This window comes from Rousettus aegyptiacus, unplaced genomic scaffold (assembly GCF_014176215.1).
Source record: "Rousettus aegyptiacus isolate mRouAeg1 unplaced genomic scaffold, mRouAeg1.p scaffold_m13_p_15, whole genome shotgun sequence".
Classification (NCBI taxonomy): domain Eukaryota; kingdom Metazoa; phylum Chordata; class Mammalia; order Chiroptera; family Pteropodidae; genus Rousettus; species Rousettus aegyptiacus.
The window spans coordinates 300,034-327,931 of NW_023416290.1; the positions used below are offsets into that span (position 1 = coordinate 300,034).

At 47.5% G+C, this 27,898-nt stretch overlaps 1 protein-coding gene and 2 pseudogenes across 4 annotated transcripts; 1 reads left to right on the forward strand and 2 right to left on the reverse strand.

Moving 5' to 3' along the window:
- Positions 1–223: 223 nt before the first annotated feature.
- Positions 224–15,820, reverse strand: OSGIN2 (oxidative stress induced growth inhibitor family member 2). 4 transcript variants are annotated; one of them, XM_016138665.2, is made up of 6 exons: positions 15,731–15,820; positions 10,870–11,024; positions 7,789–7,925; positions 7,080–7,271; positions 4,601–4,692; positions 224–3,048 (listed from the first exon to the last, which is right to left on the reverse strand). In XM_016138665.2, exons 2-6 carry the CDS (start codon positions 10,934–10,936, stop codon positions 2,025–2,027), a joined length of 1,512 nt encoding a protein of 503 aa, XP_015994151.1. In that variant the 5' UTR covers positions 10,937–11,024; positions 15,731–15,820; the 3' UTR covers positions 224–2,024. The 4 variants fall into 4 exon arrangements, with proteins under 4 accessions (XP_015994151.1, XP_015994126.1, XP_015994141.1 ...); XM_016138640.2 differs by lacking the exon at positions 15,731–15,820 and adding an exon at positions 15,131–15,271; XM_016138655.2 differs by lacking the exon at positions 15,731–15,820 and adding an exon at positions 14,430–14,769.
- On the forward strand, positions 15,705–27,898 carry LOC118612039 (annotated as a pseudogene).
- Positions 19,439–19,557, reverse strand: LOC118612300 (annotated as a pseudogene).

A 27,898-nucleotide genomic window follows, 5' to 3' on the forward strand; every position in this document is an offset into this window, starting at 1 on the left:
CCTCTGTGACTAGTCGGTTGACACTGAAGAGTAAGGAATGATTTAGAGTTTGGGGACAAATATTAACCAATTTAGGAGTACAAGAGCATAGGAAAATGCTTTAATATTATATGCAACACAGGACAGCTAGGTTTGAGAGGTAATTGAGGCATGGGAAGGTTACCGAAGATGAAATTTTTCACCAGTTTATTTAGGGTCTCAATGAAGCTATATTTTCCTTGAATTTTTTTTTTTTTTTTTTTTTTTTTTGGTGAATAATCTCATTACATAAATACTATTGGATGGGTAGGAGCAAACTGTTGAGACACAGGGGATATCAACAGTTCTGTCCTTCCCTAGCCTGGAAACCATCTTTATAATGATGTCATTTTCAGTTTAAAGGTGACATTAAGAAAAAACATCCAGTCCAGCTAATTCAGAGATCAAAAGAACAGGCAAGCAAAGGGTGCTCAGTGCAGTGTAGTCAGAGGGTGTTATACCATTTCCAGTAGGTGTGAAATTAACCTGAAAAAAGTTAACATTATAATAAACTAAAACTGAATCATATCATTTCTAAAATCGTTTAACTTAACCAGACATGACAGTTATCAAGAATATAAGAATTGATCAGTATATCTGAAACAGCTAGTTGTAGAGACAAGTATATTCTAAACAATTCCATTTTAAGGTGAATTATGATCCTGTAAACATAACACTGCAAAAAGCTGGACAGAAAAATATGTACCCTTTAGTCCATTTTTTAATACAAAGAAAAATAGAATTAGATGTTCAAAAACACATTCCAGATGAAATTCTACCGAGAGCGAGTAAGCAAGCAAGAGAATGAGAAAATCAGTTTGCCATGGAGAACTTCAGGAAAGTTGTCTACCTAAAAGTTCTGAGGATTTGTATGAAAATAGAGATATTAAGTATATCTAAATAAGTATAAGTCAAGATAGATCATACAGTTCAATAAATAACCGTAGAATGAGATGCTATGTCATCTATGACAAATTTCCAACTAATCTTGGGAATAGAAATGTTTTAACCTGATTTTCAGTATTAATCTTTAGTAATTCTGGCAATATCCAAATAGTATTACAATAGTAGAAGTACTTATGCCCCCAAACCTTAGTTTCAGTGACAGAAATTAACTCAGTATTCACAAAGAGATGGGTAATTCCAGTCACATTTATTGATTGGCAAGTAATATGAAGTGTTATGCTAATTAAGTAGAGAATAAATCTCCAGAAAATATCTTGACAAGCTCCTGGCTATCTGTTTGCCAATGTTATTGGACCATTTTTAAATTATTAGAAGCTAAGAATATGAAGTATCTGTCAAGTTTTCAACAATAAAAAAATATTTTTAAAAGATCATATTTGGTAATAAGTTAGAGTTATACAATTGGTCATTTCAGAATAAATAAAACCTGAGTTAAATGCCTTCTCTCCCCGCCCCACTTCCAGCGTAACCCGTCGCATCCCATTTTCTTTTAGGCCAGTGTGTCTCCTACTTAAGCAGCACCACCTCTTCCTTGACAATCTCGTTAAGATGTGGTTTCTGATTCCGCAAGTCTGTGGTGGGGTCTGAGAGTCTACACCTCTAACAACTACAGATGAAGCCGAGGCTGGTCTTTGGCCCGCCCTTCGAGAAGCAAGGTGACCCAGTGCGTAGTAGGGACAATTTCTGGCCTAATGACTGTGCGGTTTTATAGGTTTAGGCTGTAATACTTTGGAATCAATCATAACAAATAACCAAAAATGATCACAAAAAGTACCTCTTGGAAGAAAAGAATGTTTTAGTTAAGTGAGGGCATAAAGTATACCAAATCGGCAGTGTTTCCATCTGGCAGACAGCAACACCTTTGCTACATTACAGTATAAATCAGAACACCAAGTCTGTAACTTTAAAAAACAATCAGTATAGCTTGAAGCTCTCTTCCCGTTAATTCAAGTCCAGAAAATTCAATCCAGTACACTGCAGAAACACTATTAAAAATCTTTAATGGTGAACTGTCCATGTAAATGACTTGTAAAGCTGCTTTAAGCTACCCCATCTCCTCTTTCAACAAATAAATGCTTTTTTTTCTGTCTTGTAGCTAAACAGCGTGTAACACCCAGTGCCCCTCCCTTTAAAAATCGAACGAAATTGTCACCGACTAAAGGACCCAATGCAAAAAGGTGTGCTTCTTGAACACACTCGTAGGTATATGGGTCTATTTCCACAGGGTTCCCCTTACACGTGATTGGCTGGCTTGAGTCATGGCCCAGGTAACAGCCCTGCTCCTTCAGAAAAGACAGGTTGGGATGAGAACCTATCAGCACTGCTGCTGCAGACAGTTTAAATATTTTCTTCAATCCAGAGACGCTCTGAAGAATGCATTTCATGTCCGACTTAAAGGAAAGCACATGGTGCTCAGGAAAACTGGTGTAATCAGATAAAAGATTTGAGTCTGCAGAGTAGGACTGAGTGCACATCATGTGATACACTTTATGGTATTCGGGATAAAGCTTTTTGGGAAGCTGTTTGAAAATTAAACTCGGATCCGTCACTCGTCTGCGAAATGCGTGAATCACGGGGATGTTGCTGTTGTAAGCACACAGCACGGCGTCAGCTGCAGTCAGCCCAGAACCCACAATCAACACTGGGTCCACTCTGCCGCGCAACTTGCCTCTGCTCACAGCCGCTCCGAACTCGGGCATCGAATGAAACACGAAAGGGAAGTCTTCGCCTTCGATCTGCAGGTGTGCAGGAGAGTCCAGCGTTCCGGTCGCCAGGGCGACGTTCTCAGCAAAGAGGCAGAACGGAGCGTGGGAACCATCTGCCACCCGCTGGTAGCCCCGGATCTCCCAGTTTCTCTTGGTGAACTTTGACTTCTCGATCTGCAGACACTGTGCCGCGATGTCTCTGTCCGGACCGTCGCTGCCGTCTGGATCTCTGCAGAGTCTCGACACAGAGGTAATGTGCATATTCTCCCTGAAATTCTTCTGAAGACCCATGGCTTTCACATAGTGTTTATAGTAGCGAGCCACCTCCTCCGGCAGAACCCGGTCCGCTTTGAGGTTCCTGGCCGAGGGAAAGGGAAGACACCTGTGAGGACGGGTTTCTGCCGCTCCATCCAGGAAGCGGCTACAGCTTTTTAATTCCCCTGAACTGTCTGAGCTGGAAATGATCCTAACAGTTTACGAAGAAAGTAAATTTTTCTCTTTAGTTAAGAAGGGGAAGCCCCATGAGGGTCGAGACTGTATTTAATGCATCTTTGTTTCTCTGATGTCTTACATAGTAGCTGTTCGGATTAGCTGCCTCTTATTTCGTAAGCTTTTATTAAATAAAGGTATTTAAATATGGATATATGAAAATTAAACGATTTTATAGTCTCACAAATATAATTATCTATAACTATACATACAGGCAAAATTATTTAGGTCAGAATTGTTGCGTTATTACAGGTCTAACTACCATACATACACTTCTTAAAGATACTGTGTACCTCTCGACAGTTTTTAGTAAGTTGCTTAATAGTATTAAGAGTCTTAATACTATGCCAAGGGGAACTAAAGTTAATACTTAACAAAAGATTCCTTTTCATGTATTCTATACACAATATCCCCAATTTAGAAAGAGGAACTCTTCTGCTACATAAAGCTTTCCTTTCTTACCCACGTCTCAAAGGGATGACTGTTGAGCAACTTCACTTGCTTATGAAATCAAGAACTTGTCCAACTTGCCTGATTTTGTAACTTTACATTTCAAGCCCATATAAAATACCTTTTTTAAAAACCCAAAAGGAATATTGGAGAGATTAAATCTCAATCTACCCACTGGTCTAAATTTGCTCTCCTTAAATCTTCTCCAGGGAAACTGCTGTGGATTAACACGGTTTGTTAACATGGTTTCTGTGCGGCAGGAAGTCACGGTCTGGATGTTGCAGCCTGGTCCTGACGAACGTTACGTAACCTGCTGCTGCCACTTACCGTTTCTATGTGCAGCCAAGTTAGCGTAGCTTCTCTGGTAGTGATTCCTATCTAGTTTGACGTTTACTATCCTTGAAAATGACAGGGCTCTTCAGACTTCTCTTTTAAAACTTTGAGTTCTCCCAAAGTAGATAAACATATTCTTCCAAGCTGAAATTCTTCTGTTACTCCTACTTTCTCATTCTATATTTACCTCTATACCCAAGGGGCGAATCACATCACAGATTATTCCATCATTCTCGATTAGTAATCATGCACACTCTTCTACTCTGAAAGTCGAGCACTTTAGCTATGTGTATGAGATCCACACACGTGAAGTTCTCTGTCCACTCAAAACATAGGTGAATGTGGAGAGGACATGTGGGTGGCTGAGAAAGTAACGCAACAGAGTGGTTTAACAGGACGGAGTGAACCCGTCATCAGAAGCACAGAGGAACCCGGTCCCCGCACAAGCCCTCACTCACCTCTGTGCTCCACTTACAACGTCTCTAAGTGGGGACTGGCTTGGTCACTGCTGCAGAGAGGCTTTTTATTGGGCAGACATGCTCATTTGTTATTCATGTAGGACAGGATCACAAATATTTTGAAATCTGCTGACATTCTTCCCATGGCACACCAAAGAATTTTAATAGTTTGATCTTTACCTTCGTTTACTAGACATCCAGTCTTTAAATTTAAGTCCAGGTAGCTCCATCCAATTCCCAAAGCTGATTGTCAACATGGAGCCTTCCATATTCTATTTGAATACAAAATGTACAATAAAAAAAACACTTAAGCAGTGAACATGGATTCTTTTTTGAACGGAACCTAACTCATTTAGAAGAGTCTGGATAAGTACAGCTCAAAAGCCTAAATGGTTGTGTAAATTACCTCTCAAAAGTTCATCCCAGTAAACTTTCAAATGTTACTTTCATCATTTAGTGTTTCTATACTTCTTTCATATGGTTATACATTTATAAAACAAATTTACGTTACCCAATACCTACACGATGTTGATAGCTTTGCCTGTAATCAACATAAGATGTAGAATTTCACGTTAAAGAAACAAATAGATATTTTCACTTTTTAAACAAAAGGAAAAATGTTCATTAATTTCCATACTGTGGATGCCTTCCCATATTAACATTAATAGGTTTTTTAATGGCGGCAGAAGTGCCCCCCCACCCCCATCGATTATAATGGTCAAGTCCAAGCGGGTCTGGCTACAGCGCGCATCTCCTAGAACTGGGCAAAGCACCGGGCGGCTGGCGGAGATACACTCCCCGCTTCAGAGAGCTGCCTTCGCGGACGCGAGCCCTTCCAGCTTCCATGTCCTGCTCGCGTCTGCGCCGCTCAGCACAAAGGGTAGCCAAGGGCCAGCAGCACCTGTCCCAGTGACAGGTGATCTCGTTCAACCAGCTGTTTCTCTCTTAACTCTTGCCCTGTTTCTGTACAGCCCAGCACTGCGAACAGGACTTATTGTTACTGGCCAGCATTTTAAGAACACTTACTATGTGCTAGGCCTTACGGAGCCTATTATTCATGACAGTGCATAGACCACAGGCGGAGGACGCAGCGAGCTGCCACTGCTTTGAGGCAGGCTGGGCCTGATCCTAGGATTGGGGCTAAGATGAAAAGCTGGGATCATCAGAAGGGGGGCTGTTAAGAATCTGTTACGTTTCAGAAGTTAACTGGAGCCACAAGCATCTCATCTGGAAGCGTGAGGACCCACATTAGTGTCATTCTATGCTAAGGAAATGGCAGGACCTGAATGATAAAGCTGCTTAGTTTTAGGCAGTTGAGTTTGAAAGCACCTGTGGACTACCGGAAGGAATGCGTCCAAGTGGCTCCAAGACAGGCAATCTGGGCCAGAGACTCCGGTTTTGGAACCAAGGAGCATTCACGTGCAAGTCACTGAAGTGCGAGTTAACCCAGGGACAAGAGAAAGTTAAAGACCTTGGCTTGGGACAGAGCAGAGTACAGAAGCACAGTTTTTAAGAACGCGAGTCCACAGGGTAACTGAGAATGACCGAACAGGGAGCAAAACGAAGAGACGAAGGATCTAAGAGTGGCGGTCGACAGCGTCACGTGTTGCAGAGGTCAGGAAAGATAAAATTTGAGACTCTGTCAAACTGAGCAAAAAGGAAGTTACTGATCTTCAAAAAGAGAAGTTCCAGGGGAAAAACAGTGACAGAGCAGGAGTGAGGGGACCGAAGAGGAGGCGGCAAAGGCACGGAAAGAAGGTTGTAGGGAACTATTTCAAGATGCCGGCTATGAAACGAAAGGGGACAGATCAGCTGGCACAGAAGAATTTTTTAATGGTAGAAAATAATTTGAGCGTGTTTACAGACTGATGAATATAAGCTGGCGGAGAAACTGAAGGTACAAGAAGAGCAACGTCCTCGAGAAGATGGGCATCCAGAACGCGGCTGGAAGGTCGGCCTTGGGAGTGATGCCTCTTCCGCTAGAACACGGGATAAGGAACGAAGACGGAGCATAAATGCGGATGAAATGTGTAGGTTTAAGTACGAAATCACGGAAATCCAACCCTGATTGATGCCCTTTTCTCTGAGGTCCTTAGGCCTAAGATGAGGTCATGAGGGCATGGCCCTCAGGACTGGCTCAGTGGCTTGAGAAGAGGCAGAGAGGAAGCAGCTCTCTGGAAGTCAGGGAAAGGGCGCTCAGGGCGAACCCGCAGGCCGCAGCCGGCCCGGAGCTCACGGCCTCCGCCCTGCGCCGAGCGCGCGCCTGCATGTCCAGCCCCGCGCGGGCGGACGCGGCTTGCTTTCATGGCATGTTTTTCACTGAAGACCTTGAAAATGTTGGAAAATAGTGGATATGACTATGAAACACTGTGTGAGAGTCTATCATCTCTGAAGTGAATAAATTAAAAACTTTTTAATATGCAAAGTATTCTTGAAATATTTTCTATATAATTCTCATAAAATAGTATAGAGAAATGCTTAGTCTCAGACTATCAGTTGTCAAATTTGACCTAACTTCTAGTAATTAAACGGGATTAAAATTTCCTGGTAAAAATTCAGGAATATCACGTATTATCTCAATATTTAAGAATCAGATGGTGCCATCGAGATGCCCTGTAGTAAGTCACCCATGCTGAAACGCTGCAAAGAACAGACTCACGTGCCAAGCTCCGCCAGGTGGGCCTTTCCCAAGGACCAGGTGAGGGATGTAATGATGGCGCTCTAATTTCCAGTGCAGCACAGAGGGGTAGTCGTACCCGAAGTCAGCATCGGGATGAAGCAGCGTGTCGAAAAGCACTGCGACGGGATTGGACGACCGGCCCTCAAGGCCCTCAGACAGGTATTCTAAGTCCTGAATGAAATTTTAAACAGAAAGGAAAAAAAAAAAAGGCATAGTTTGGGGGGAAAGAAACAACACTAAAAAGCAGCTATCACAACTTAAGTGAAGGCCCTCACACTGACCCAGCCTTTCCCGAGTGCTGGAGAACACTGATGTTCCCTGAGACCGTAATAGAGTCTTCAGTCAAACAAATCTAATTGGATCCTTTAACTGCAAAACTTGAAGATGCCTTGAGGATGCCTTAATATGTCTACAGTGACGCTGAAGTTGTAAAAGCAGCACTTCCCAAACTTACATTAGCACAGAGCACCTAGTAAACTTTTATCGGGAAATCAGTTGGGAATTCTGCTTCTATCGATTCAGGAAAATACATTTACTAGTATTTACTAATATATTTACTAATCTGAAAAATGATAGTCTCATTTAGAAGAGGATATTCAACTAGGAAACAGTGCTCATATAAGTAGAAAATTAATCTTGTTTCAGAATAAAAAAAAAATTGAAAGGATTGACATGTAAGAAATAATACCTGATCAACAATGGAAAGATGTCTTGCTTCTTCTAATTTACTGTGTAAGATTGTATTAGGATGTATTGCTTCTGATGATAAATATGGTCTGTAGCCTGATAACATGTAAGAAAGGCAGATCCCTGAGGGTCCATTTCCTATTTAAAAAAAAGAAGGGTGTCATGTATCTCAATCCGATTCCTGGGCTTTTCTCCCTCACCAATTCTTAACTTCTCTAAACTCTTAAAACCAAGTATTCACAAGATTCTGACTTGTGTCTTCACTCCCATGTTCTTACGGGAGCCTCATGTCCTCAGAACTTCAGCTCTGTGCTACTGGCTCCCAAAGTTAGACTCCCTAGGTTGACCTCTTCCCCAAAAATACATCCCACGTGTCCACATGCTACTTCTCCACTCCACCTGGAAGACCACTAGTAACATAATCAAGGCGTTCATGAGCAATTCATGAGTCCCGTTGAGGTGTCTTCTCCTTTTAAACACCATCCCTTCTTGACTTATGGCAACATGATCTTCAGCATGTTGCCTGCTGTATTCCAGTGCTCTCCATGTTCCGATCTCAACCATCGGTCTAGCCCTATCTCCGATTACTACCTTTCTATGTTTGATATGTTTTAACTAAAATCAAACTGGACTTTGTGTTGAACTCTGGTGAACTGCTTCCATTTCTGTGGTCCCTTTAGTCTGGGTTGCCACTTCTTTATTATCCACATCCATCAAAAAGTTAATTCAACTGGGACAACTGCTAGTCATAGGAGAAAAATCCTCTTCCTTGCCTAACATCTTGACCCAGATAAGCTCACAGATGTAAATATGAGAAGTAAAACCATAAAGACTATTAGGAAAGTAGGTAATACTTCTACTTAAATTGCTGGAGTGGGAAGCCTTTAAGCATGACACAAAAGTCAAAAGACAAGGAAAATAAATCATTTGCCTTTTTAAAAATGATAAACAAATGACAAATAGTGGGAGTTAAGATCTGAGGCAAAGAGCTGATTTCCTTGAATCAAAAAGACTAAAGAACAGACAGATCAATGGAACAGAACAGAAAGCCCAGAGACAGATTCTCACAAATGTAGTCAACTTATTTTCGACGAAGGAGAAAAGGGGAGCCTGTGGAGTCAGTCTCTTCGACAAATGGTACTGAAGCAAGTGCACACACACGTGCAAAATGTGAAGCCAGACAATGACCTTACATCTTTTACAAAAGTTATAACAGAGCACAGACCTAACTAAACATAAGAAACAAAATTATCAAACTTCTAGAAGACAACATAGGAGAAAAATCTAGGTGACCTTTGGTTTGGTAGTGAGTTTTTAGATATAGCACCAAAAGCAGGATCCATGAAAGAAAAAACTTGATAAGCAGGACTTTGGAAAGTTTATTAAGAGAATGTTAAGAGAATGAAGAGAAGTCGCAGACTGGGAGAAAATATTTGCAAAACATGTATTTGATAACATACTCGTTTCTAACATATACAAAGAACTCTTAAATCTCAACCATAAGAAGACACCCAATCAAAAGCAGGCAAAAGATCTGAACACACCTCAAAGACACACAGATGGCAAATATGCACATGAAAAGATGCTCAGCATCATATGTCATTACAGAACTGCAAAATGAGGTAACACTGCACACCAGCAGAACGGCTAAAACCCACAACAATACCAAGTGCTGACGAGGCTGTGGAGCAACAGGAACTCTCGTTAACTGCTGGGAATGCACGGTGATACAGCCACTTTGGAAGACTGGTAGTTTTCTTAAAAAGCTAAACATTGTCTTATATGATTCAGCAATCACACTCCTAGGTATTTACCCAAAGGAGCTGAAAATTTAGTGAACATACAGAAACCTGCACATTGTTTATAGCATCTGTACTCATAACTCAAAAACTGGAAGCAAACAAGATGTCAATAAGTGACTAACCTGTGAAACACCCATATAATAGAAAACCAATGCATATGTTGAGGATATTAGCTCGTTACGTATGCTCGGGCTGGCAGTGCCGCCCATCAGCCAGCTGGGGCAAACAGGACGAGGAGACTGGGAGACTGAGGCGGGCAGGTAAAATGAAGGTAGTTCTTCCTTCCAGATTTCCTAGCCCCGAGCTAAAAGCAGCGGTTCCTGGTTGGAAGGTAGCCAGGATGGAACATAAGGGTGGCTAGAAGCTGGACCATGGGACACGAGTATGGCCTCCGAGACATCCAGGAGGAGGACGAGGGCAAAAGGTGTCGTCTCTAGCCTCTTCCCTAGAGGTGACTCCAGTGTAGGACTACCTTGCTTCCTTCCTTCCTTTCCTTCTTTCACCGACTCTCCCACATGCCAGGGAGAGGGGAGGACTTCTCTCTCCTTTGCACTTACTGTGAAACAGACTCTCAAAGAAACCGCGGAGGCTGTATGCCATCAAGGTACGTTCCGTCCCTTATTTCTTTCCTCAGGCTGGCTTCACACTACAGTACTTGCCAACCTTGTGTGAGTTTGACTATCAGATGGAAGATACACATGGCAGGTAAACACATGCACTAACACAATCGAAAGCTTTTACAATTCTAAAGAAATCAGGTTTTATTAAGAGCTTAGTTTTTAATTTCTTATATGCCTACCTGTTGAGGTGGTACAACGGATAAATCACAGAAATGTTGTGGTTAAGGAAATTCTAAACATCACTGCAGAGCACTGTGATGTTCGTCACCGAGCCCTGGTCACGGAACTGCACTGCACTGGACGGCTGTCCTGCGGTAAGGCCTCACCCAACGAGGCACCCAGAATGCCCTGTGTGAGGAGGGCGCCAGCAACACTGGTTGTCGTCATCACCGCGACGCTGTCATATGCAACTGATCGATAGCCGGTATTTTAAAATAACGTAGTATCAGTTCTTTAATCAAAGGGTGTTTCATTTTAACTAGGACCTAATATCAGATAAACCAATTTGTCTCTCCAAAGATTTGATTATTGGTTGCTTTAACGTATCGAACCTAACAATACCTCTTCAATACAATCCTAAGAACTTGAGTTACGTAACTGTACATTTATAGAAGTAGTAAGGACCATAACAAATTTAAGAGGTAAAATGCAGTAACTTACCTATTATTACCACAGGTAAAGTCACTGATGAATCTTCAAGTAAGGAAGTCTCTTCGACTAATGGCATCGCTTTAACTTTTCGCCCCAAATTATCACCAAAATATTGCACGAAGGAATTAAAAATCTCTCCTTCGGTTTCAGTGTCACTATAGTTTCTTTTAAAAACCAAACAAACATGGAACAAAAACATAAGAGATATCTAGTCAGTTTAGCCTTTAAAGAAAAATCTCTTTACTCAGATTTTATTTAGGCCATAATATAGTCAATAGTTCATATGCAGAGCAAAGAAAATCCTTCTGATTAATGCTTTCAAATTAATAGCTTAGCTACATGTCAACCTAGACCACTCTGAAATCTTAAATAGCTGCTAATGTCTCAAGTGCTTCATAGGCAAGTTCTGTGTAAGACAAATTCTAAAGACGAAGCTATCTTTAATAACCAAAACTGTAGTACTGTATTAGAGATTTTTATAATTCTCTGAGATCTCCAAGGAATAGGTAGTTTCTCTTTTTTCCTTTTCTCTCAATAAAAAAGGGAGTGCATTAAAGCCTGTATATTTAGAAAAAAAGTCACATATTTTAAGGAAAAGTTACCGTACTTATAACATGCATTTTGGTAAAAGGAGTGAGGTTCATACATTTATTAATTCCCAAAGAGATGCTGAAACGTGGAAAGACCCTAACACTGGTTCCCAATCTCCCTTCTTCCCCAACCACCTCTCTAGGAATTAGTTTTAGCATTCTGACCGCTCCTGCAATAATGGACAATGTTAAACACCCTTTTACGTGCTCACGGGCTATATCTTCTTTGGAGATATAGTCAAATCCTCTGCCACTTTCAAATTAGGCTGTCTTTCTATTGTTGAGCTTTAAAAATTCTTTATATATTCTGGATTCACGTCCCTTTTCAGATACATGATGGCAAATATTTTCTCCCATCCTGTGGGCTGCCCTTTCACTTCACAAAAGTTTTAAATTATGATCAAGTCCAATTAATTTTCTTCTTTTGTTGCTGTGCTTTTGTTGTCATGCCTAAGAAACTACTGCCTAATCCCAAGTCACGAAAATTTACTCCAGTGTTTTCTTCCATAAGTTTAATGGTTCTGGTTCTTACTTTCGGCATCTCATCTACTGCGTTAGTTCTCTGGTGTGAGGCGGGAGCCCCACGGCACTGTTTTGCCTGTGCACGCCCATCTGTCCTGGCACCACTGGCTGAGGAGGCTGCTATTTCTCCTTTGTCTTGGGATCCCATGGAAAACCAAGTGACCATGAATTACGTAAAGATTTATTTTGGTCATTCAATTCCCTTCCACTCATTCTGTTTACCTTTATGTTAGCATCACAGTGTTAATTTGTTTCTTTGTAATAAATTCTGAACCGTGGAAGTGAGGATCCTCCAACTCTGTTCTTTCTCGAGACTGTCTTGGCTATTCTGGGTTCTGTGCAATTCCCTACGCTTTTCTGAAAAAAAGACTGCTAGCATTTTGACTGGATTGCACTGACTTTGTAGATCAATTTAAGAAATCTGCTGTCTTAAGAATATTATGATTTTCAGTCCATACACATGGGATTCCTTTTCACTTATTTAGGCCTTTAATTACTCTCTCAATGTTTTGTAGTTTTAAGCATACAAGTCTCACATTTTTTTTTATATATATATTTTTCAATTACATTCAACAGTCAATATTATAGTTTTGCGTTTCTTCTGTTAAAATTATTCCTATTTCAGTCTTTTTGATGCTAGTATAAATGGAATTGTTCTGTCGATGTCATTTCCAGATTATGCATTCTTAATGCATAAAATACGATTGATTTTTGCATGCTCATCTTGTACTGTGCCGTATTGCTGAATTCATTTATTACATCTAGTAGGTGTTTTTGTGTGTGTGGACCTCAAACAGCTTAACTCTAGTCTATCCCAAGACTCAAGTGGAATAGGTAGAACCAAAGTTTCAGCTTATCTAAATTCTCTGTATCATACAGGCAATGTGTTTTGATTTTCTACTAGTCACTGGTATAAGTTATGTGTAATAATCTGTATATAACCTATAGTACTGCTATAAGCTTGCATGGTATTTGATAAATTTAATACTGCTTTAACACAAATATGAAAAACTGAATCAAGAGAAACAAACGAAAAACAAAAATATGGTTCACTGGTTTTACATCAGGCAACAATGAAACACAGGCCTACTAGTAAATATTCTTTCTAAAAAATTCAGAGACTAAGTTATAAATTTAGTATTGTTATACACGTTTTACAGCATATGCATACTAAATCACAGGCCCATGAACAGTGTAAATTTCCACTTTAGATATCCAATTTGATGAGTTCTTCTATTTTAAAAAGTATTTGAGTAAAAAAATCTACTTTATTTGGGACGCTGATTGATTGGGAAATATATATAATTACATTTTAGGAAATACTTTACATATATGAAAAGACAGTTATCCTACTGTTAAGCATCAAGTTAAAAAACCCTGAAATTTAAGATGATTTTAGAGGCTTTCCATCTTTCCCTTTGAAACATTATATTCCAAAGTCTCAAAATAAATTTAAAAAGATGGCACAAGCATAACACATAGATAATAAAAAGACTTTCCCAGATCTGGCCACGCGTCTTCCAAAGACCAAACTGAAATGCAGTGCTTACTATCTGACTTTGTGTAGTCTCCGGAAGTGTGACCTTAGGAAGGAGGTTCTGAAGTCCCAGAGGAAGCCAGCCACACTGCGCATCTTCCAGAACAGGAAGTGTGGGGCCTTCTCCCTCGGGAAGCTAGTGGGCAACTGCCTCACAATACTATCCCTTCAGATATTAGACAAGATCTGAAATGTAGATGTTGTCACAACCGGTTTAAAATGTGTTCCTAATGCCATGTGCTCAAAAGAGAAGTATTAGTAAATTATAAACTTCTTTCTAAAGGGCCTGTTTTAAATATCAAATGTTTTATTAAAAAACGTTTAAACATAGCTGTTTTCACAATGAAAACATGGTTTATTAATCCCAATCTTTATCTTTTGGCTAGCAGGCTTGTTTTCTTTTATCCCCCAAGATGAAAATATAGCAAGTCCTTTGATTTCTGCCCCTCCTCCAAACCTCTGTACAATGAGGTGAGCATATGGTACTCACCACCTGAATGGCTATGAATCTCTGGCTGTGTTCCTACGAGTTCAGCTGTACCCAAGGTGTCAAAAGGCTGTTATTTTCTCAGAAGCTTCAGTTTAACGAGTTTGCACTAGCAAGGCCTGTTTTCTAAAACCCTCCAAAGTGTATCTGATGCTGGCCAACCTACTGTCTGTCAAACAGCTAACATGCAAATTTGCCCAGAACTTAAAATCCAGCAGTTTATTACATAAAACCATTTTACGAAATATCCAGAATTTAGAGCTGCCCATGGAACCGAGAGGCTGGGCAGGCCTGGCCCGCGGTTCTCTACCCCGGCAGGGGTTCTGAACCTTCCCTATGCCTGGCACCCTTTCTGCGATTCGGTGAAGCCTCCGGACGTCTTCTTTAATATTACTAAACGCATAAAGGAAACCAATATATTAAAACAGTTTACATGGTAAACTTGTGACGTGTTTTACAGGCACGCCTCCAGGTGTTGCGGGTTCGGTTCCAGACGCCGCGATAAAGCGGGTCAGCACCTTTCCCTGGCGGAGGCTCCTGGCCCGGTCCTGGTGTGGAAGAGCTGCCGCAGCTCTGTGACAAACAGTACTGTGATTTGTTGCTTCTACGCGTAATTGAAGAAATTAGATTTTGGTTAAGTTTCGTGAAAACAGTGCTGTATCTTTCTTTACATCCGAGTTCGTGGGCCACTTCGATTCTACGCACGGACTCCAACTGCAGAGGTCGCGGTGAGCGCGTCGCAGCTGACGAGGCCGGGGTTACCGGCCACGACCCGAGCCTGCGGCACGCCCGCCGCGCCCGCGCCGCAGCCGCCCCCGCGCCCGCGCGCGCCCCGCGTCACGGGGGTGCGGCCGCGCCGCGCCGGCCCGATCCAGCCGCGAACCCGGCCCCGGCGGCCAGCGAGCCGGCGCCCGGGCCCCCCGCTCCCCGTCCCCCGCCCCCGCCCCCGTCCCCGTCCCCGCCCCGGGAGCCGAGGTCGCCGCGGTTCTCGAAGACGCCAGCCCGGACGGGGCGCCCCGCGACCCTGCGCCCGAGCTGGGCCCCGGGGCGAGCGGGCGCCGGGGAGGGGAGAGGAGCCGCCGCCCGGCCCAGGCCCCGCGCGCGCGCCCCGCCCGGCCCCGGCGGCGGAGTCACCTGAAGTGCGCGGGCAGCGAGCAGCGGCAGCACCACACCGGCATGGAGCGCGGCCGCGCCTTCCGCGGCGGGGCCGGCCCGCGGGGTCGGGGGTCGGGGGTCGGGGTCGGGGTCGGGGGTCGCGGCGCCCGGAAGCCGCGGCCGAGCGACGGGCCGGGCCGAGCCGGGCCGGGGCGCTCGGGGCGCCGCTTCCGCCCCTGGCGCGCGGGCCGACGCGGGGACGCGGGGACGCGGGGACGCCGCGGTGGGCGGGGCGCGCCGCCCGCAGGTGCGAGGCCGGCGATTGGCGGCGCGGGCGGCGGGGGCGGTGCGGCCGCGGACGGGCCTCGCGGCGCCGCGGGAGCCAGGTGCGCAGCCCGGGGGCTCCGGAGCGGCCGGCCGGGCCGGGCCGCGGCGCCGCGGAGCGAGGCCGGGAGCGGGGCCGGGGAGCGGGGCCGGGAAGCGGGCGCCGCGGCCCGGCGGCCTCGGGATCACGCAGAGGGACAGCGCGCGGCCACGTGTGTGCCGCCTGCAGTGCTCCGGGTGTCCCTTTGAATCGCGGACAGTTTGACACGTTCGTGCCACTTGGCTGTCGTTTCGGCAAGAGAGGCATGAACTCACCTCCGTCAGCGTCCGGAGCATCCTCCTAGACGACCGGAGTCCTGGGAGCCGCAGCGCTTCCGGCCGGACGGGGGCCCGGGGTGGCGCGTGGGACTGCCCGGGACGGCCGCGTTGTCACCTCGCCCTTCGGTGTTTTCAGACGGCAGAGTGGGCGTGGACTCGCCGTCCTCGGCTGCACGCCGCCAGTGGGCCAGCATTCAACTACATGGAAGGGAGGAGCGTTTGCCACCCCAAAATATGCCTCTTTGGGATATAGACTATTTTAGGCTGGTTAATTTTAAGAAACCACAGACAGGGAGCAAATCCGAAAAGCAAAGAGAAGTTAACTTTGTAGAGAACGCTTGCATCTGTAAGCGACAGGCCCATCTCTAAGGGTGTCTCGGTCACTGTGCTGGGCCGGCCTGCCTTGGCACGGGGAAGGCGGAGAAGGCCCGAACTTAAATCTGTGTGACAACAGTTCCCCTGTTACTGTGCCTTTCCTGGCAGCCTCCTATAACGATGTCCACCCCCAACGTTTTGTCGTTAGTCGAAGGTGCTATTTAAGGGGATGGCTTCTACCATTTGGAGAGTTACTCAGTGTTCCTGGGTCTTTCCTATGTATGCAGGAGGTACACCTGTTACTAAACTGTCATTGTTTTTTCTCCTGCTAATCTGTCTCATGTCAGTTTGAGTATTTGTCTAGCCAGGAGAACTTTAAGGGTAAAGGAAGATTTTTTTTCCCCAACTTTTACCACTCATTTCCGTCTCACTGCCTGTACAGTCAGTTCATAGGCTCTATTTGCATTACTACAAGATAAGAGGAAAAAAGGAAAGTAGGGAACAGTAGTCAGGGACAAAAAATGTGAGAAGAAAGATAAGTCATACAATATTGATCGAGGTTTTCAACATCATAGAAGTTCTGGAAAGTAAGAACAGAGAAAAATGGTTGGGTGAAACTTACAAGAAAAAAAATTCAGAACTGAAGGGAGATGTGAGTGTGCAAATGTGTAAGACCTACTGAGTACTGAGCAGGAAAAGGAAAAGTCTACATGTAGGTATTTCATGAAATTTAAGGCTAGCAAGAATAAAGAGACAATTCTGAAGGCTTCCAGGAGCAAACACAGGTCTTCCATAAAGGAGTGAGAATAGGCTGGCTTCTTGTCAAGAGGACTGGATGTTAGGAGACAAGCAATGCCGTCGGATTCCACGGGAAAATGACTTTGAAGTTGAAATCCTATACCAAGCACAACCATCCGTGAAGTACAGGGATGGAATGAAAAAGGAAATTAAACATACACTGAGAAAGCTATCTCCAAATACTCTTTTTCAGGGTGTTACTTGAGCACGCGGGCTGGCAAAACAAGGGAGTTATCTAAGAAACTAGAGCAGGTTGGCTTTACGAACAATCGAACCCATTCAGCAAAGCAGTGAAGGTAAGTCCCAGAATGATAACTGTGCAGCAGGCCTGAGAGCCACCCATTTGGACCAAAAGGAGACTGCAGGGCTGCAAGAAAACATCCTGGGACTAAACAAGTCCCTGGGTGCGACCGTATCCTGAAAACGTGGGAAGAGCCTATTTATTATATTGATACCATAAAAGTAGACAATGCAAGACAAGTACAAAGGCTGTTGGAAGTCCTGTGGGGTGGGGGCACGTGACAAAAATACTCAGAAAACAGGTTTAGTCACAGAATGCAGCTTTCCTGGGCAGAGAACGGTGTTTATGTAAATCTGTAGGTACTGATTTCCAAGTTTACATCCACTTGCAGATAGAGCAGGAATCCCTTGTCCCTGTTCGCGAAACCGATTATAAGCGTTAACCATGATGATGTGGAGGAGCAAGGCTGACAGGGAGGCTGCGGCATGCAGCATGCTGACCTGACAGTGAAGCGATACGGCCCGTGGGTGGAACCAGCAGGCGTGGAAGCGCATTCGTACTCGGGAAAAACTCGCAGTGGTGATGACACGTTACAGAATCTGCCTGCTTCATGGAGCTGCTGCCTGACGTTTGCTTCCTCCCACTAGAGGAACCAGTGAGATAGGGTTTTTTCTTTTGTTCACTGATGAAGCTCAAGTGTCTGAAACAGTGCCTGTACATGGTTAGCACTCAAATATTTGTTGAATTTCAGCGGCCTCTCAACATGTAGCTCATTTTCCCCACAAAAGAGAAGTGTTCAGCCATGCTATGCAATATGTATTTGGACTATGCTAGATTATACGTGGCTTAAAGGCTCCTTGAGGTTATAAATCTCCCCGCGCAAATGTCTTGTCTTCCAAGGCACCGCTTGGCTATCTGGGCAGGGAATCAGAAGATCCTGGCTTCAGTCTTGCCTTATCTGTTAAGTAGGTACACAATGTTGGGCAAGGTACCTTCACCCCCAAAGGCTCACTTACATAATCTACAAGAGAAGGTTGCTATAAATGAATTCCGAATTCTCTTCCTCTATTGTCACACGAAGTTACCTGTCACGAGATGGAAACATAGTGTTAATTTTGTGTTCTTTTCTATTTTCATATGAAAGCAGTTAAAGCATGCAGCTGTCTGCATATTCTGAGTTGAATCTAGTAGAGTGGGTAAAGTTATCCTCTTTGGAATCGAATCATCTTTATTTTAATCCTCGCTGAACTGCTCTTTACCTACCTGTATGTGAAGTTAATTAACATCTCTCAGCTTCAGTTCCCTCTTCTGTAAAATGAATATTGTACTAATTTCAGAAGGCATTATTATATGTACTGCGAAATTAAATTAGTGCATGTAAAAACATTTAATGTAGTGCATGGTTCATGATAAGGGCTCGACAATTGTTGGCTATTAACTTTTTCATGAAATATTACTCTTAGTGATAGTTTCTATTGCATAGGTTTGCAGAAATAAATGAAGACCAACCGGATCAGAAAAGCAAAGGCTGTTTATTCTGTGCTTGCTATAGAGATGGAGTCAAACACCGTCGTTTGCATTTGGGCAGGAACTGAAAGGCAGGCTGACCGTGGGAAAGCTTTTAGTGGAAAAAAGAGAAGTCTTCGGTGTGCCCCATTGGAGGCTGCTGGCAAGTGGAAGCTACAGGCTGGGGAAGTAGAGTGAGGCACCTGGCTAGGGGTGCGTTTTTGGCCTTCTGCGGTTGTTACCAAGTTGGAGGCGGGGAAGCTGTCAAATCCTGGATATCCGAGGCTGACTGTCACAGAGGTTATTGTTTAGCATCCCGGATTGTCACTGGAGAGAGCAATCTGGCCGCCTGCAAGTTGGATGAAACCTGGCTTCCTGGAAGCTTTTTTGCAGGGAAAGGGCCTGGGTCTCCTGGGTAGGCTGCTGCAGGCTGTGCATCGAAGTCCTGTGTTTACATGTAGTCTGGCATGGTCTGTTTGTGTATTCAGCCTCTCAGGTTCATAAGAAAACAGTAAAATTTTAATTTCTTTCATGGAATTAGGCTCCGAGTCAGCCGAACCGAGGCCAGTCCACCCCAGGCGTGGGCCTCCTGTGCACAGCCTGGCCCGCGTCCAGGTAGACCAGTGACCATGTGGCAAGTGGGCGTTGCGTTCCAGGGTGGGCCGGGTGACCTCGTGCTCCTTCCCCCGTGGTGGGACTGTCGCTTTCAGCTCAGCTCCTGGGAAACAAGGAAGTTTCTGCTCTGTGAAAACTGTAGCCCAGGATTGTTTTTTGCGGAGGGGGGGGAAGGGGTCGTTTTGGCAGGCCTTTTTTATTCATTTATCTATCTATCTATTTATTTTTTGCATCTACAGCACCTGGTCTTCCTAGGTGGTCTCCCATCCAAGCACTAACCAGTCTGGACCCTGCTTAGCTTCTGAGATCAGACGGGATCGGGCTTGTTCAGGGTGGCCTGGCTGTAGACCTTGACAGGACTTTTGTTGATTGAGAAAAAAATCAAAAATTTTCACAATGTGCTTTATTTGAAATATTAGCTATTTCCGTATATTCAAAAATTAGATTTTTTTAATTAAACGTTTAAGCTTTGTTAAGTACCAGAGATATGAGAATCAGTATCTTGCTTTCCTCACGGAATGCACAGGTCAGTGCATGGACACGTGCGGATGGCGTGTCCAATGTCATCGCAGCCTCTGAGCCCACCGGGACTGGGCTGCCTCTGCCATCCCTGCCAGTGGGGACACCGCCAGTCCCGTCTACCTTAGACTGTGACTGGGGTGAAAATGCGTCTGCAAGCTAAGCACGTCTTCTGCTGAGGTGGCGCAGCTTGTGATCTGCCTGAACTGCGTCCGTCCCTGGGGCAGGGGCGGGGTGGGGGGCGCTCGCTGAAGGGGGGGTCCCGGGCTGCACCCCGCACCTGCCCTGTGGAGTGTCGGGGATTGAGCCGGAGCTGCGCTTGGCAGCGGGGGTTCTCAGCATGTTGACTCGAGAGCTTCCCTTTATTCGGGTGTTCCACACAGTTATCAGGCAGCGGGGGCCCCGTAACCTGCCCCGGGTCCTCGGCGTGTGGGGGCGACAGGCCCCTCCAGTTGCCTCTAAATCTCATTCTCTTTTTACCACTTCACGTTGTTTCTTACACGGAAGGATGAAGTGGACGAGAAGTAGCACTTTTCTCAGTGGGAGACACTGACTCTGTGAGAAACCTCACGTGAGTGACCGACCGCCCCGAGCCGGGCAGGGCAGACCGCGGGCGGTGGCAGGGTCCCCGCACGGCTGGGCCTGGCCCCTCGACTGCTGCCTGCTCCTCCAGTCTCCCTCCAGAGGGGCCCCCGTCCCCCACGACCAAACAGCCGTTCAGACGGTGGAGGACTCGCACGTGGCTGACTTTTCTGAGAGTTCACGTCCGTAGCTGAGCTCTCGGGCCATCACGGTCCCCACACTGTGTCCCTCAGCGCCCTCCGACGCGCGGGGCTCCACGGGGCATTTCAAAGTTCCAGGGCGGAGCACAGTGTCGCCTGTGCCAAGCCCCAGCTCGAGGGGGTTCACAGTTCCGTCTTCGGACGTGCTGCACCCCGTTCTGCTCCGTGACATCTTCATGAAACGATTTCAGCTGCTGCTGCGACGGAACGCAGTGACCCACGCGGACCCGGGAACGCAGGCGGCGTGCAGCCTGGTCCACGGTCCCAGTGCCCAGCCGGCCGCACGTCCCTCCCGCCAGGGACAGCGGTCCTTTCGGGGCAAAGTGATCATAGTGCTTTTAATTGATGGGCGTTGTTTTTCCAAACAGCTACTCTGTTGAAAGGACACACATATTGATCACATTGCTCGGACTTGACTTAACTGAACCCCGAGACGTTCCTTTGGCCGGGGGCGCTGTGAAAACCCCTGAGAAATAGTGCGGAGGAGCCACGGAGTCTGGGAATTTCTGCGTTGGTCGACAGAGAAAACAATGTGATTGAAACTTTAAACCCAATGAAACAAATGTGTTCATAGAGAAGCCACTCATTTCCTCAGCGTCAGAAGGCAGCGGTCGCTACGCCGCGGGCCCAGACGCCCTGGGCCTTCCTGGACATGACAGGACGCGTGGGGCCCGGCGTCGGCCTGCGGCAGCTGCCCTTCCTGACCCAGGACTGTCTTCGCGACACCCCTGCGTCTGCCCCAAGACGTTCTGACCTCTGGAACTGCCCCTTCCTGAGACTGCGAGCCTCGGGGGGACGTGGAAAGGTAAAGGCCGTCCACCTCCGCGCTCGCTGCCGGCTTGTCACCTGTCACTCAACACACGGATTATTCAGCAAATGATCATTGTTACATTTCGGCCTCTTCTGGGACTTTCACTTCATTATTTTTCAAGAAACGAAAGTAGAAACCAGAAAAGACTTGGTTTCGTTTGTACAGTCTGCTCTTGCATGGTGACAGGCGGCCGTGCGTGGGACAGGGGGGTGTGGGCTGCCCTCCTGGCCTCTCCTGTGAAACGGGCATGGCGTCCGCAGAGGGGTGCTGACCGGGCCTGCTGTGCGTGAGGCAGGTGGCACGGGGCTGGGCGCCTCCAGAACGGCCGGGAAGCACGGCTCCCCCGCAGGGAGCGTCCAGGGCCTGTCGTCAGAGCCGCCCGCGCCTCGGTCCTCGCGCTCAGGCCACGCTGCAGCCGCGGTCCCCCTCCTGCGTTCCCGGTTTCGGTTTCAGTCGACCGCAGCTTGAACACATCAAATGGAAAACCCCAGAAATAAACAATTCTCAAGTTTTAAATTCCACGCCCTTCTGAGTATTGTGGTGAAATCCTGCTCCGTCTTACCCAGGACGTGACTCACCGCTCTGCCCAGCGACTCCACGCAGCGCGCTCGGCCTGCCCGGCTCGGAGCGGCCAGCTCGGTGACCGGGGGGACTGTCTCGCTGTCGCAGTGCTGTGCTCGTCACCCGTGCTGCGCTTCATGGGGCCCCAAGGCCAGGCTCGTGACTGTCATTACAGCGTGCTGTCGTAACTGTTCTGTTGCTATTGTTGCTGACCTCTAGCTCTGCCCAGTTTATAGGTCGAGCTGTATCACAGGCGTGTACTTATAGGAGAAACATGCTGGGTCTGGGGGCCAGTGCTGCCTGCGGTTTCGGGCACCTGCTGGGGGTCTGGGAACGTGTTCCTGCCGATCAGGGGCGGCGTGTCTGCATTTATGACACCGGGACGCGGAGCCCACGTGACGTCTCCGGCTTCGAGACGGCCGCTCTGTCTGCTCCCCCTTCTCAGGTGAATGGTTTTGTCTGCGAGTCGCTCTGCTTCCTCCTGCTGCGTGGGGAGGGGCTTCGATGACGGCACTTGGCCCTGTGCCGAGGGAGGGGGCCGCGCGCTCGCCGTTGCACTCTGGATGCCCACCCTGCCGTGCGTGCTGCGAGGACCGGCCCGCTCTGCGCGCTGGGCGCCGCTGAGCTGGTCTGTGGCTTTGCTCACAGTCACCTGTCCCTCCTCTCTTGCTTTTCTCTATCCAGAAGTTACACCTCCTTTTAACCGTGCCGCGGAGGCGGTGGCGGTGCAGTGGCGAGCATAGCTGTGCCTGTTCCGATCACCCCGTCTTTCAGGGGCCCCCAGCCTGCAGCTCCTTCGCAGCTGTAGTCTGGATGCTCGCTGGGCGCGTGGAGCATCCTGCCACCTGAGGCACGTTTTTAGCTCCAGTTCTGGCCGTGATGACCTGCAAGTCGCTCCCTGTGAGACTTGGCTGTGCAAATCCAGGACTGCTGCCTGGCGCCACCCCCACCGCCCGCCACTCCTGTCCTCGTCGCACTGGGCCTTGCAGTAGTAAATTCTCAGCAAAGTCTTGCTGAATACTTTGGGTTGATTGCAAAAGATTCAGTATGTTACGTACTTGGAGACGCACAGATAAAGGGGAAAGATAAAATGTCAGCTAGCGTCCTGAACGAATTCTGTTCATCTGTTGAATGGGTGGAGTTTCCCCCAAACTGGTTTTGTTAGGGTGCGTCTTGCTAAAACTAACTGAAAGCCCCTCTTCTGCATCCTCGGCACGTGTCCGTCTGAAGGAGGAGATGAGAGGTGGCGGACGCCCTGGGCGAGAAGCCGCAACCCAGTCAGGGCGAGGGTCAGCGAGACAGCGGGGGACGTGCAGCGTGCGCCCGGGGTTGCAGCGTGTGGGGCAGAGCCTCGCGCCCTGCGGCCCTCGTAGTTCACGTGGCCCGCACGCTGGCCGTGCGGCGTGGGCGTGGTCTCATTCCCGGCGGAGGTGGGGACATGAGGCAGGGTTTCGGAGACCTGCCTCCAGTTTAGAGCGCCACGTTAGGCCGAATAACAGCCCCCCGAAGACGTCACGTCCTCATCCCCAGACCCTGTGACTGTCTCACTGCCACAGGGACTTTACAGGTGCGATTAAGTTTAGGATCTTGAGATGGGGAAGTGATCCTGGACAGTACTGTTGTTCAAAACCCGGTAAATGTTTACTGTCTTCTAAAACTTTCATCTATTGTCTTTTTTTTTAACAGCTTGTGTCCAAGTTCAGTCCCTTTGGCCGTAAGTGGCGGTTAGAAGATGGAGGTCTCCCTTGTTTCAAGGGGCGCGAGCGTCACCAGAGCAGAGGGGTGCAGAGGGGGGCGTGGGGCCGGTCGCTGTGCTCACGCCCCGGAGGTGCCTCTGAGACGCTGGGCTGGCACGTCCGGGGCCTGGCGTCCCAGTCTGCTGGTCTGCGCCGTCTCTGACCTCCCTCCCTCTCTCCCTCCCCCCTCCGTCCCTCCCTCTCTCCTCCCTAGCCAGCTGCTCCTCCCCTCCTGTCAGCACCCTAAGGATCAGCTCAGGAGCATTGCAGGGTGAAGAGCGTGTGCCACACGCACCCCTCACTGAAAGCTCCAGCACTCGCTGACGGGGTCGGGGTGCCTCAGGCGGAGCACCGTGGGCTTGCCCGAGCGGGGCAGAGGTACCCCTCCCACCCTTGGGGTGCTCCTGGCTTGCTGTTTGCTGGAGGTTACCTGGCCACTGTTGGAATCTCTCCCCAGGCTCCAATTCTGCCGAGATGAATAGGTTCCGATACTTCTAAGAGTGTGACACCATAAAAGGTATTTTCAGATTTTCTTATGTTTAGGAAAATTGAGCATTTAAAATTAAGATTGGTAAAAATTGCCAGTTTTTATTACTGAGGATGCAAAAAAGAATTTATCTCCAAAATTTAACTTAATTTATATCTTAATTTTTTAAACGCTTGCACATCTGTCGTCTTATTTCATCCTTTGTACAAATTCATGAGCATTATCTTTCAGATGAGTGTTAAGGGGCCAGGAGTGACTCTCGGGGAAGCGTCCCCAGCTTCTCCTCTCCGTAGGCACCAGGGAGCCACGAATGGGGGCCTCCCTGGTGTCCCTGTGATTTGTCCCTCACTTGGAATGGCCTGAGGAAGGTCTTACAGCAGACCCCGGGCTGGGTTAGACGTCTCTGCCCCTTCCTGTGCCACAGCTGTCATCAGAGATGCAGGTGTGGCGTGGGAAGCACACTGGAGGGACGGGAGACGGGGCCTCCGGGGCCAGGTTGGGAGGCCGGCGCAGGCAGGGTGCGCGGGCAGGCATCTGGCGCGGGAGAGGGACGCACGGTCGCAGGCACCTCCAGGAGAGAGGGGGGAGAAGGTTCCCGGGGGCGCGGGGCCGTCCCCACAGGGAGGGGAGGCGGTCCCCACAAGGGTCGGGGATTTGCGAGCCGCCCCCCCCCCCAAACCACGCATCAACGTGCCACTCCGGGGGCCGGTGCTAAGGGGCAGCCCGCCTCGTCCCCCAGGAACTGGGGAGCCAGCTGCTCCCGGCTCACCTCAAACAAGGCCTTGTGTTAAATGTAATTAAACTATAAAATTTTTTGCCACTATCGGATACTTACTGAGCGTCTGTCATTTGCTGAATCCCCCTGGACAGCAGGGATAGGCTGACCGCAGTACAGGAAAACGATGCCTGCCCTGGCGAAGCTCACGGCCGAGAGGAAACAGTGATTCAATTACAGGCGCCTCTAAAGGTGGTACAGACTTCTGTCGGCCACTGGTAGGATGTCATTTGTTTTCATGGCATCGTGTCGTGAAACCATTTCTTTAATGGATTGCTGGACACTAGGGAGACATGCCAGGTCACTGCATTTCCTGATGCTGGTCCGATGGCTTCAGGAAAGGAAATGACGTGACTGAGACACGACTTGTGCTGTGTGAGTTCACGCCGACTTGGTGTGATCAGTGCAAAGCGCTATTAGAATACCTCTGTGTAACTGTAATTGAATGTGTTTTTTATCACTAAAAAATACAATTTTTTTCTTACGACGACTGTAACCCCTGTTCATTTATTTGATTTGGGAAATACAGATAAGGAAATGGAAGAAGCAGCACCTTTAACCCCGTCCCCCAGAGGCGGCCTTGGTGTGGCCTTTAGCCTCTGCCAAACGGCATCGTACCAAACGTCCCATGTGTAGCTCGCTTCTTCCACGTAGCAGTAGTTAATGTCCTTTGAGATCAATATTTATCTAAAACACAAAATGGTGGCGATCCTCAAACTCTAGCTTTCATTACCATGAAACTCATGAAACTTAACCTGTCAGGCCGCTCGCACACTCTGGAACAGGCTGCACACGTGTTCTCATAGTCTCGTGTTTTTGTAAAATTTGAGAAGTAAGATACTTTAATTTTTTTTCCTGAAGAGAGCTCTCCCAAACTTTATAAGCTTTAGGTCACGCGAAGTCTGGATGTTTCCCTGGCAGTGAGTCCTTTGCTTTCCTGTTTCTATTCGTTAACAGAGACTTTTGACTCTGACGTATGGGCCGCAAGGTCCTGGGCCCCGGGGCTGCCGTGAGCAGGACTGCAGGGGAGTCGAGATTTCTTGGAGCTTTGGCTGCGGCAGGGGGGCGGACGGCAAACGTCAGGAGCAAGTGGGTCACCTGGTGCGCTGGCCGGTGGTGCACGCCGTGGACACGAGGCGTTTGGCGAAGGGCGGAGCAGGCTCGTCCTCAGAGAGGAGAGGACATCTGTGCTAGGACAGAGCCATTGCTTCAAGGTCATTCGCACACCCTTTTAGCGAGTTCTTCATAATGACACACGACTTTCCAAATGACATAATTCTTTAGGCAGCATTTGTATACATCCTGAAATTCTTTGCCTGCTCAAAGGTCTGTTTTACAGTTGGTTAATACGATGAATAACACCACGTTATGAAGTTTTACCTTGAACCAGGATTAAATGCATAGAGGCCACAACTGGTTGAAGATTTTGTTTTAAACGCAGTTTTGCTTGCTAACAACTTAATGGTCATATTAACATGAAATTAACAGATTTTAAATGGAAATTAGAGAAACAAATGTCTGGATTTCTTGACCCTTTCACAATGATTTACAAGAAATTCTGTAACCTCGACTTTAAAAATACGTAATAGAAGACTCTTTTAGCAAGCTCAGCCCTCAGGCGCAGGCGGTGGAGTCTGGTACTTGTCACAGCTGCAGAGGCCCAGCTTTGAATGACCCGGGGCTCCCAAGTTCAAAGGTCGTGGGTGTACATCTTGAAAACCAAACAAACTCATCAACATAATACAGTTTCTACTAAACCTAAAAATTGGTGGCACTTTTAAATCAGCCTATTTTTAAAAGATATATTTATGCATCGTTTACATATAAAATTCCTGGAACGATACAGCAAATTGTTAACAACACTTATTTTTGTGCTCATCTGTACCTTTTCACTTTTTCAGTTTCGTGTACATATTGCTCGAACAAAGAGGTAGTTTTTGCATTTTCCATATTGAACCTCTTCTTCCTACGCAATCGCAGATACAATCCTCACGCCTGAGCTTGGTCGACAGTGTCAGGGCGAAGTCTTTCTCCTCGCTTCCTGGGGACGCCCCTGGGCAGCTGTCCCCTTCCATCCCTCGCCAGTCTGTCCTCGGGACGCGTGACTCCAGTTCTCTCGCCCTGCGTGGCCTTGGGGACACGGGGCCGTCCGTCGCCTCTCGTTCCACGGACAGGCCCGGCCTCTGTCGATGGTGTGTGTCTTCCCGTCCACACCTCCGAGCAGAGCATCCATGTCCTCTCGGCTCAGCCCACGCTGCGTCTTCTTAGAACAGCCCAGGGCAGCCGTTTTCTCTTCCTTCCTGGTGGTGAATTCTTGTTCAATGCTGCGCGTCCTGGTCTGCAATGGCAGAAATCCGAGGCCACCGCAGAGAGCAGGGGACGCCAGGGCCCTAAGGACCTGCGCCCGATGCCGCGGCTCTGGGCGGCCAGGGACGCAGACCCAGCTGCAGGGCGCTCGCCAAGCCCAGCGCCGGGGGTGTGAAGTCCAGCTGAGCCGCAGTCTCGTGACACTCTAGGTGTATTTGGGGAAGCGAGGGATCATGACCGAGCGTGTGTCGTTGAGCTTACGTAATCCCTCCAGTTCCTCGTGGGGTAGGATTTACTGTGTGACAGCTCACCGTCAGGCCGGGCGATGCACGAGGGTTGTCAGGCCGGGCGATGCACGAGGGTTGTCGACGGGTTTTTTTTTTTTTTTTTTTTTTTTTTAATGCACTGGGGATTTTCACAGAAATTTCTACTTTACTGAAAACCTTTTTCCTCATTTTCCTTTTTCTGCCCATTATATATATTTCATATATATATGTGAGTTCCTCTCTTCTGTAGTCTGCACAGAAACATGTTTGTTGCTCCACGTTTGAGAGCAAGTTCAAAGAGATGCCGAAGTGCAAAGGTCACAGCCGATGGACTCAGGGGGCATCAGCGAGGTGGAAACCAGTGACGGTGTCACTGCCGCTGCTATTAAACTCTGGCGAGAGAGGGCGACGCGGGTTCAGGCTCCACTGGGAGCTGCTGGAGGTGA

Bases quoted from the DNA above. Each gene is read 5' to 3' on its own strand.
- OSGIN2 (XM_016138640.2), bottom strand. From the start codon at position 15,174: ATGCCGGTGTGGTGCTGCCGCTGCTCGCTGCCCGCGCACTTCAG. The intron at 7,926-10,869 runs GTAAGTTACTGC...TTTTTTAAATAG, and splicing joins TTTACCTGTGGTAATAATAG to GAAATGGACCCTCAGGGATC. The intron at 7,272-7,788 runs GTATTATTTCTT...AATTTCATTCAG, and splicing joins ATCTTTCCATTGTTGATCAG to GACTTAGAATACCTGTCTGA.